Below are 10,620 nucleotides of genomic sequence, written 5' to 3'. Positions count from 1 at the left end.
TTATGAACAAAACAAGAAAGCTATTAAATAGTGAGTTTGGAGTTGTAATCTCCATCAAAGTAATATTCTTTATATATAGAGAGAGATAGTTATTTTCAATTATATGAATAACTCATTTTCGTTGAGAAAAAATAATCTTTCAAAACATTGTAATTTTTACTGATTTATTTTTTCAATGAAAACAGAAAATTTTATGTTCAACAATTCGCTTTACACCATCATGACTGTAAACCTTACTCATTCGATTCTTTCGCTTTAAACCATCAAATGTAAATCTTACTCATTCAATTCTTTCGCTTTAAACCATCAACCGTAAATCTTATTCATTCAATTTCTTCGCTTTACACCGTGATAGTAATTCTTATTCATTTAATTTTTTCGCTTTATAACATCATGTAATTGTTACTCATTCAATTCTTTCGCTTTACACCATCATGATAGTAATTTTTAAGCATTCAATTCTTTCGATTTACACAATCACGACAATTCTTTTCATCAAAAACGAGAAATTTCATATTGATACTAACGATACGTTTTATGCCACCGTGATGCAAAAACAGTCGTTTGACCCAATCAACCATTGAAGTATATGACTTTTCTATCATAATTTGACTCAATACCTCTCTTTCTCTACTTTTGGCTACCCTCCAAAGTCCAAATTAACCCAAGAAAAACCAAGAGCAACACTAGAAGTAATATTAGTTGAGTGTTCGGTTTTCAATTTGTCACTTTCGGGTCTGTACTTGCCCCGTTTCCGCTCCGTTTTCCTGCATCTCACAGTACTTCGTACGTGTCGATTTATATTTTCTTTTTTCAATAGCGGAAAAAGAACATCTTCATTTTCAATTCAAGAAAAATTGGGAAAAATCCTCTGAAACAAAAAAAAGAAAAAAAAAGAAGAAGGTCTCGGTTAGGGTTTTCTCCTATCTTTCTCTATAATTCTTCATTTCTCTGCATTTCCCTTTTTTAAACAAAATTTTAACTCAATTCTCCATTTTCACATTTCTAGGGTTTTCATTTCCGCTGATCGACTTCCCTTTCGTCCCAAAGATCGAAGCTTTTTCACCATTTTATCGTTCAATCATATTGGAAATTTTAAATTTCTGATTTTATTTGTCATTTCATCTATTAATTTGGGTATTTGCTTAAAATTCCTTTTGGTGTGTAAAGTTCTTAGCTTTTTCCTTTTCTTTACCTCTAGTGGGTATCTGTTATTTTATTTTCATTTAATTTGGGTCTTGCTGGTTAGTATTATTAAAGTTTGACGTTTTTTTCGTGTCACGAGTCAACCATAATTATTGTGTTTTTTTAATTTGTTTGTGCTGCATTCATCAGATTATATATAAATTCCAGCATTTTAGAATTTAGAGTAGTACAGTATCTGGGGTTGTGTTTTAATATAATTTGGAGAGTGAATGTATCCTGCTGGTATGGATTATGCACGGGACAGTGGCACAGCTCTGATTCCGACACGTTTTGTGTGGCCTTATGGGGGAAGAAGTGTTTGCTTGAGTGGCACATTTACTGGGTACTAACTTTAAGCTGGCGCAGTTCATTTCATTACTGTTTCTTGTCTTTTTTTTTGTCTCTCTGTGTGCGCGCCCGCCTAATATCTTGTGTTTCTTACGGATAATTTTCGAAGGTGGTCGCAATGGCCGATGACTCCTGTTGAAGGATGTCCAACTGTATTTCAGACTATTTGCAGCATACCACCTGGTTACCACCAGGTTTGTTTTGTATTATGGATTAATATTATAAAGTTACGTTTTTTATAGAAGTGATTTGAGCAAAAGATAGTACTATTAGTTTCAGTAGTTATATGCTTTGCTAGTGGATAGCAATCAATTGTGAATGTTATTCTTTTAATTAGTGAGTAGTTGGATAGCAGGACTATTTTTCACATATTTGTCGATTGTCTAAGGCTGTCATGCTATCTATTGTGACAAATCATTTAGTTCTTGTAGATATCGACATGTGACCTAACTTCAATCTAGAGCAAATTAGAAAACACTTTCCCCGATTTTGGGATTTCTTAAGCCTTGCTGCTACTTGCCGAGACCATTAACCGCCTAGTCCAGTGCGTAAACTTGCTGATGAGCTACTTAGATGGTCATAAGATGTTTTATTTGACTTACTACAGCAAGTATGTGGGCCTGTCGTTGGATATTGGTTTTCATTGCTTGCTTTATTTAAGGATTGAAATTCATTTCTGGTGTGGAAACTCCTGCCATCTAGTTAGAATAGAGATGTAATGGAAGGAAGCATCTGAGTGGGGTGCTGGAGGGGGATGCTAGTAGGCCGTCTTTTTGGGAGTAAGTATGCCATTATATTCATCGTACGCCATTATATTCATCTAAACCAACGCCAAGGAGCAGGGTATTCTAGATCATGCATATTCATTAGGTTGCACCAAATTGCTAAAAGATACAAGCTTTTGTATGTAAGTCCATACTGCGGCGGCCTTACTTTAAAGATGATTCATGTCCTTCCTCATTGCCAAAAGGCAAGCTGCTATTGCTAGCCAAGCACTCCTACGGTCCTTACTCATTTTATTCCTAGACCAGCATGAAAGCATTTCCTTTGCTGGTGTTGGCATCATCCTTATTTTAGTCTGTATAAATTCAAAAACAGACACCTGAGCTGCCTGGCAGATGGTTAATTAGTTCTTCTAGACAACTGTAGTAGACAGAGAGTTCATACTCAGCTGTGACTGTTCAGTTTAAAGGCTTGCCAAAACTTTGGTTTCAGAATTAAGAAAAACAAGAAAGAGCCTTTTATAAGTGTGAGGTCTTGCCAGCATTTCCCATGCACTTTCTCTTTCATGACGAGAGAAATATGGGACGGCCTTCGGAAGTCATGCATCTTACCTGTGTCTCAGATCTGGGAGTCATTTTTATCTGTGTCATGATTTTGAGTTTTAATATCATTTGCCTTTTCTTGATGCAGCACTAATTTTTTATTTTTTTTTTTGCTTTTCTTCCTCATTAGATTTGGCATTTCAGCTTCCTTAGATGAACTGATAAAGGATTTCTGGTTACATACTTTACTTGCAGTACAAGTTCATTGTTGATGGTGAATGGCGACATGATGAGAACCAACCTTTTGTGAGTGGAAGCTATGGAACAGTTAATACTGTCCTCTTGGCTAGAGAATCGGACTACCTTCCAGCAGTACTAACTCCACGAATACCTCCTAGTTCTAGCATGGATGTGGATAGTCAGGCTTTTCAGCGCTTGGTAAGAGAATGCTCTACTCATGCAAATTTCTGAACATTGCAAGTCGTTCATGAATGCTTAGGATATTGAAACTTTCTTAGTGTATCTATTATCATTTTAATGGATTTCTCCATCACACTGTATGCACTATTCTGTACCTGGAGCTGAGGATTTATGCTTTTGTATGTATATATTCTTTTGGTGCATCAGCCGTCATTCGTCATCAATAGTTAACTTCTACTTGTCCAGTTTTTTTGAAGAGGTTAGACATGAAGCCTCCATATTAACTGTATAGTTTATGTTTATTCCTTGCTGAACCAGCTCATTTGTGGTATGAGGGTGTCAACAAGATGGTTATCAGAATCTTCTTTTCTAGCCCCTTGTTTTCTGAAGCGGGATGACTTGATGACATTTTTAAGAACCTCTGAATCTATTTGTGAGACACCAGTCACTTTGGTCCACTAATTAAATGCTAAAACAAGTGATCTTGAAGCATCTGGTGTTCAACCATTATTGCCTATGTGACTTCTTTACTCCCTTCTTAACATATTCTCTTATATCCTCTAGAGGGGGAGCTAGTGACTCTGCCTTTTGACTTGTTAAAAATCTTTTCGCTTATATTTGTTGTAGGTAAGAGTGTCAGATGGTGCTTTGCCAGATGATGCTTCCAGGATATCACAGACTGATTTAGATATTTCCCGTCACCGTATATCTGCAGTCCTATCAACACATACAGCTTATGAGTTGCTTCCGGGGTCAAGCAAGGTTTGATTTATTTATCCTATATTTTGTCTAGGTGATGTGATGGGTATGAGTGTTTTGTTGCCTTTCCTGATTAGGCCTATTTTTCAGGTCATTGCTTTGGATGTTGACTTACCCGTAAAGCAAGCATTTCATATTCTTCATGAGCAGGTATATCTTCTATCGTGCTAGATGTCCTGTTTGTATCATGATGTGTATGGTACTTTCAGACTTTGTCACATTTGAGAACTGTTCTTCCGTTGGGTCCAGCCTTGAAGCCTCATTTCCATTTAAAAGAGAAAAGGCAGTATGGTCATTGAACTGAATTGTGTGGATGCCAGAACATTCCAAATATGCTTAATCTAGTGCTAAGCACCTTCTGATTCTCTTATAGAATCATATTTTGTAATTTGTGGTTTCTCATGCATTATTTGTATGAGCCTTGTCCATTTACTAGAATTGGGAATAGATGACTTGTTAATTAATACTTCTGCTTTCTCTGCAGCTGTACTCAGTTTATTAGCATACTTTGAAAATAAGAATGCACATTGCCCTATTCACTAAAAATAAAAATAAAAAGATTAGGCTTTGCCTTCTCCATTATGCTGTTTATACTTCTAGATATTCTCTTCCTGAAAATCTTGTAAGATCTGTTTCTGAGCTGTATTATTTTCAGGGTATTCCTATGGCTCCTTTATGGGATTTCAGCAGGGCACAATTTGTTGGAGTCCTTAGCGCTTTGGATTTTATTTTAATCATGAGAGAGGTACACAGAGCTCTTTGCAAGTTTTAGTTATGTCTTTTTTTTGGGACAACCATGGTGTCCAGGGCAGCTTGCACGCACCTTGGCTAAAGTTTTGGTTATGTCTTTTAACTGACAAATTCCTTTAGCACTAATATGCTGCTATCAGTATTTATATTTCTTCCAACATCTTGTACGGCTTCTAATTGTTATGAATTGAGGGATGCTGGTCCCCTTTTTTTTGGGCTTACAATGTGGTCTGGCTTGTTCCCTTTGTGGTTCTATACTTCTGTTACTGCTTTGGAGGTGCCCTTGTATATGTCTTATCTATAGACATGCTGAAGGTGAAGTACGTGTAAAGTGACATTTGAAGGTAGCCCTCTGGTTTGATTTTATGCTTGCTTCCTATCATAACATGATCCAGTATGCATTTTGGATATACCAATGCTTTTATTTGATTTATGTATGTTTGAGCAGCTTTGGATTTGTCTCCCATCTATATTGTTTCAAAACTGTACAGAAATAATTTTTCCCTCTCTTTAAGCTGAAAAACCTGCACCATGTAGGAACTTGACCACCTCCAAGCTAAGAAAGGTGGAAATTTTCAAAAAAGAAATAGATTATACCAAAAGTTTTATTTGATAACTAGGCAAATGTTGTAATTATGCCATTTTGGTAATCTAGCCAAATTACTTAACACTTGACTTAGTATCTTTGTACCTATGCTGTTATTTCTTGTGAGTTCTATGTTGAAAGTTTCCCTTGTTGACATAATGTGCCCTTGCATTCCATCAAAATGTGGGTTTATGGGGTGGGATCCAGCTAAATTTATGTATTTTTTGTTTTCCCTAACGGCTGTGGTCTTATGGTCATGCTTCATTTCAAAATCAACGATCAGTTAGTTGAAATCAGCTGGTAGGTTTATGGGGGCATTCATTTCGTCTTCTGGCTGATTGCCATTTTCATGGTTAATCTTTTATGTCACCATGCCATGGTACATCTAGTGCTAACTTGCTACTTGAAGTTGTAGAATTTCTTGCAATTTTGCCATTTTAGTTATAGTTTCATAATGTTGTTAATAGTGAATCCTTCATGCAACACATTGTGAGAATCTAGGGTGCATTTGCCCTAATTAGTATGTTTCTGAGAAAGACATTCGGATGTTTTACTCTTTGCTCTCGTAAGTGATGGATTTAAAAAAAAACCGTGGCCTATTGCAGCTTGGGAATCATGGTTCCAATCTGACGGAGGAAGAGCTTGAGACACATACTATATCTGCATGGAAAGAGGCAAAATCTTACTTAAGCAGACAAGCCAATGAGCATGGTAAATCAGTTCCCCGACGACTTGTCTGGGTGAGTTGATTTGCCCTGCTTGAAAATGTCAGTGTGCATAGTGCAGATTTGACCTTATCCTTTCGCCTTGCAATTGTGATGGATATTTTTGGTTATTGTTAAACACTTAAAATCCCCATTTACATTCTCTAGCACTTTGCTGCAGTATTGCTATCCATATCTGTAACTTACAGATTTTGGTTGAAGGAAATCTTCAAGCATTTGAACCATGCTTATTTGTAATAGATAGGATAAAATTGAGGGTGGATAGCCTGGAGAATAAGATCCTGCTCTTTTATGGTTCTCTAAGAGTAGATAATAAGACTAATATAGTTTATATCGACTTGTTATTGTATCCTATACCTTGGAATCAATCATGAGTTTGATGATTGAAAATGAAAATGATGAAGGCCTACTAAGATCATCACAATTTTGCTGCTATGAATTGCACATTTTTTCTATTTTGTAGGAGAGAATAGCATTCCCTGTGCCTATTTAGTCATTGCTGATGCACTGTATTAATGTGAGATCAGTTGATTAAATTTGTTTAGTTGCATCTGGCTATTATGGCACTTTTCTTGCTAAAGATGCCCATACTTTTTTCTTTTACTTCTGTTAGTCATCTGTTTTTTTATAAGGTAGGTTAAATTTTATTGAAAGAAGTATCAAGGAGGTACAGAAAAGTACAACAAAGAGAATCTGGGATAGCTGTTACAATAATCAGCTCAGCGTATCCAAGACCTCCAAATACTGAAATAAGTTTTCAGCTACACTTTCCTTACACCAAAAGTATAAAACATTGTTAGTCTTATGTCCTGATTCATGAATCACAGACTTCTGTTGTGTATTTAGGACCTATTGCTAGTCATTTACTTCTTTTACATGGCTTGATTTCACTATGCAATGCAGGCAGGGCCAGATGACAACTTGAAGAATGTAGCATTGGAAATTTTGCAAAATGGGGTGGCTACAATACCTATAATTCATTCACCAGCTCAGGATGGATCATATCCTCAGCTATTATATCTTGCTTCTCTTTCTGAGATACTAAAACGTGAGTTTTAAATTTTTCTTGGGTGTTCACTGACTCTTGGTATCGTGGCTCACAACTTTGTTAATTTTCAGATATTTGCAGGTATTTCAAGCATTCTCCAGAATCTTTACCAATTCTTCAGTTGCCAATTGGTGCAATTCCTTTGGGCACATGGGTTCCAAAAATTGGAGAGCCAAATCGACAACCACTGGCAATGTTGAGGCCTACTGCCTCTCTAAATGCAGCATTGGATTTGTTAGTGCAAGGTTAATCTTTTCTCAGTCTTTTGGCTAAGATCATGTATAATAGCTAATTAATATACTTGCCCGCTAAAAAGTTTACTTCACACTGTTATTGCTGAAGAATGTGAATTCTCAATTTTTGGAATCTTAATGTTATTTGTCTCATGGTGATAAGTTTTGGCTAGTGATTCAATACACCGTCTGATCTCAGTTTTCACCTTACTGCATCTCTTATGTATGTTTTTGTTCCCTTTGCAGCTCAAGTTAGTGCAATTCCCATTGTTGATGATAATGACTCCCTATTGGATATATATTCCCGAAGGTTTATAAATGAATAGTTGTTTTGCCATACTTCACACTGGTAGATTTTGTAGTGTATGTAGACTTTCATTGGGTTAATTTGCTGAATCTATGGTTGGCAGTGATATTACAGCTTTGGCCAAGGACAAGATTTATACACACATAAGTCTTGAGGAAATGAGTATTCATCAGGTAGTGCCTTGAGCTCATGCAGTATTGATGTGTGTTTACATTTAAGTATATTTCTAGCTTCAATGGGTGTAGTTCAGTGGTATGACTGCTGTGCCTGGGCTTTTATTCCCTTCCTCTCACCTGCGGCTGAGCATTCCCTTTTCAGAAAGGTGGAATCTTAGTTTCTTCGAACAATTCTCAATGCAACTATGCCTCAGTCTCCAACTAGTTGGGTTGGCTGTATGAGATTCTCTGTATCCTAAAAGATTCACCGTGATTTGACTATTTATGCTGGCTGTTAACCTTCCACGGCCCTCCTCCTGAGATCGGACTATTTATGCTGGCTGTTAACCTTCCACGGCCCTCCTCCTGAGATCGGCTTTGCTTTTCACGTACGCAGAGTTATTCTTCTCTCATTAAGTGATTCGCAAAAAAAACTAGAAAATCAGCACATGTATCTTGCATATTTGCTTGGATGGGTACAACTATATTTTGTGGATAAAAGGACAGCCCGGTGCACAAGGCATCCCGCGTTCACTCAGGTCCGGGGAAGGGCAGCACTCCAAGGGGTGTGATGTAGATAACCTACCCTAATGCAAGCATTAGTGGCTGCTTCCGCGGTTCGAACTCGTGACCACACGGAGACAATTTAACCATTGCTCCAAGACTCCCCTTCAACAACTATATTTTGTGGATAGTTTTATGAAAACTCGATCGAAGTTGGACGCCAGCAGTAATGAACTTTCTTGCCAGAATATATGTTGTGCATTTGGGTAACATAATAGTTGCTCGAGAGAGTCTTTAAACTTGTGGACATTTTAGCTAACAGGAAGAGGAGGGGGGAGGGGGGTAACGGGGAGGTGTTGGTCAGAGTTTAGGTGGTCTATGCTGCTATAAGCTGTTAGCAACGCCTAACAGCTGGAATATTTTTCTTGGTGGAGTGTTTTCTTTTTTAAATCTATGGTTAATTTATAATTTTTTACCCATTCATTCAAAAAATATATATAGTACAGAAATCAATTCATTGTCAACTCTATAGTCGTTCATGTTTTGGCTCAAGGAAAAACATCTCTAATTAGTTTGTTTTGGTTAGATACAGGAACAATGCTGAGTTTATAATTTGCAGCTTATGTATGTAAACATACTTTTAGGTGCAGAGCTACATTGGTATATATACTCGAGATGTTTTTTCTGTTAATCTCCCTTTCATCTATATATGTTTTTGTAGGCGTTGCAGCTTGCAGAGGAACCATATGCATCGTATGGGTTGAGCAGTCAAAAATGTCACATGTGTTTACGTTCTGATCCATTGCATGAAGTGATGGAAAGATTGTCCAGACCTGGTTAAGCCTTTGTCCTCTTTTTTACTATGATACTACTGACTACAACACTCTTTTAAATCTCTTATCTGTTTAATCATAGTATTAAATCTTCTTTGGCCTGTGATCTTTTCATGTGTTATGGTAGTAACATGTTGCATATTGCTTGCAGGGGTCAGGCGACTTCTTGTTGTGGAAGCGGGAAGCAAACGTGTAGAAGGTATCATATCACTCAGTGACATTTTCAAGTTCTTGCTTGGCTAGCTGAAGCAAATAATTGACGGCAGATGCAATTTTGATGACGGCTGCCTTTATCTGTATTGCTCATAGCTCATGGCGCACCCCATTTTTTATGGGGATTTGAACCCGATTCTTTCGTGTATACAATTGATTGGCCTCAAAGTATAATGGCCTGGTCTTTTAGGATGTTAGGCTAAAAGAATGAGGCATGTAAATTTTCACAACTGTTTCCGTCCTTTCACAGTTACTAAAGGATTAAGATCAGCTGGCCATATTTTCCTTAATAAGTATTATTAGTCAGGTTATGTAGCCAATATACGTGTTGCAAACTGATAAGTACGGTAAAAATCATAGTACCTGTTAATAGTTTATCAAGCAGTTACTATGAAAAAAATGAAAGAAAGAACAGTGAGGAAGAAAGAGGTGTTTTAAAGTAATTATCTCTATTTCTATATTTGGCTGGCTTGGGGCTATTATTGTCCGAGTCGTGTGCTGGCCAAGAGTATGTATTGTGCATTCATTGTAAGTTTTGGCCAAGAGAAACAATGCCAATATAATTATAAGCTACCAAGCAAGCATCGAGATATGAAGCCAAACAAAGCATCTTGATCAGGAATAGTTTTAAAGAACAGAACCCTCTACAAATGTATGTGCCCACTTTGGTCCTTTAAAGGCATATTTTTCAGTTTGAGAGGTCATACTCTCCCATGGCAAGTAGGTGATGAAGAGCTAATTTTGGTTCTTGTACAGGTGCTTTCGATCCAACAATCTTTAGTGCCTCGAGTTGAGGCAAGAGAGCAAGATTAATTTCTAAGGCCATCTGCCCTCAAGTATGAAATTGTATCACTACAATAAGGCCACATATTTTCGGATATGTAAAGAAAATCATTCCAGGGAATCTCGCCTAATATTCATATTCCAAACAGTGTCTACTGTCTAACATATTAGTACATCTAACTTGATTTCTCAATTCATTTCCGTTGCTCACTCTAACCTCTGAAGAAGTTGTTCCAATTCGTTTATATGAGATTTAAACGTGCAATAGTAGAAAGTTTACATTATAGAATGAATATATAGAAGGATTTTACTAAAATAAGCAATAGTTGGACGTGACTGTTCTTGGTATAATTAAAGAACTACTTCATTCTATATTGATGAATGATGCCTCTGCCTAAAACAGATTTTGTTTTTGCCTTTAAAGCATCTTCCCTTTTAAATTCTTTATTCTAGTATGTGAAAATTATAAATTACCAATCATAGATCAATTTTATATGGGACCTTAA

At 36.8% G+C, this 10,620-nt stretch overlaps 1 protein-coding gene across 2 annotated transcripts; it reads left to right on the top strand.

Moving 5' to 3' along the window:
* The first annotated feature begins 631 nt into the window (after nt 1-631).
* Nucleotides 632-9,651, top strand: LOC107779994 (sucrose nonfermenting 4-like protein). Of its 2 annotated transcripts, XM_075229472.1 has the most exons (13): nt 632-1,528; nt 1,643-1,727; nt 3,054-3,236; nt 3,846-3,980; nt 4,068-4,127; nt 4,633-4,722; nt 5,919-6,053; nt 6,942-7,086; nt 7,158-7,331; nt 7,566-7,629; nt 7,730-7,799; nt 9,007-9,121; nt 9,270-9,651. In XM_075229472.1, exons 1-13 carry the CDS (start codon nt 1,416-1,418, stop codon nt 9,359-9,361), a joined length of 1,461 nt encoding a protein of 486 aa, XP_075085573.1. In that variant the 5' UTR covers nt 632-1,415; the 3' UTR covers nt 9,362-9,651. The 2 variants fall into 2 exon arrangements, with proteins under 2 accessions (XP_075085573.1, XP_075085574.1); XM_075229473.1 differs by lacking the exon at nt 5,919-6,053 and having other exon boundaries at nt 634-1,528.
* Nucleotides 9,652-10,620: the final 969 nt, after the last annotated feature.

Source organism: Nicotiana tabacum, chromosome 14 (genome assembly GCF_000715075.1).
Source record: "Nicotiana tabacum cultivar K326 chromosome 14, ASM71507v2, whole genome shotgun sequence".
NCBI lineage: Eukaryota > Viridiplantae > Streptophyta > Magnoliopsida > Solanales > Solanaceae > Nicotiana > Nicotiana tabacum.
Note: the sequence above shows the minus strand (reverse complement) of the source record. Positions and strands in the feature narration are given on the sequence as shown.

Excerpts from the sequence above, each read along its gene's own strand:
- LOC107779994 (XM_075229472.1), top strand. The coding sequence starts at position 1,416 with ATGTATCCTGCTGGTATGGATTATGCACGGGACAGTGGCACAGCTCTG. Across the intron at positions 1,529-1,642 it reads TTGAGTGGCACATTTACTGG|GTGGTCGCAATGGCCGATGA; the intron begins GTACTAACTTTA and ends TAATTTTCGAAG. Across the intron at positions 3,981-4,067 it reads TGCTTCCGGGGTCAAGCAAG|GTCATTGCTTTGGATGTTGA; the intron begins GTTTGATTTATT and ends CCTATTTTTCAG.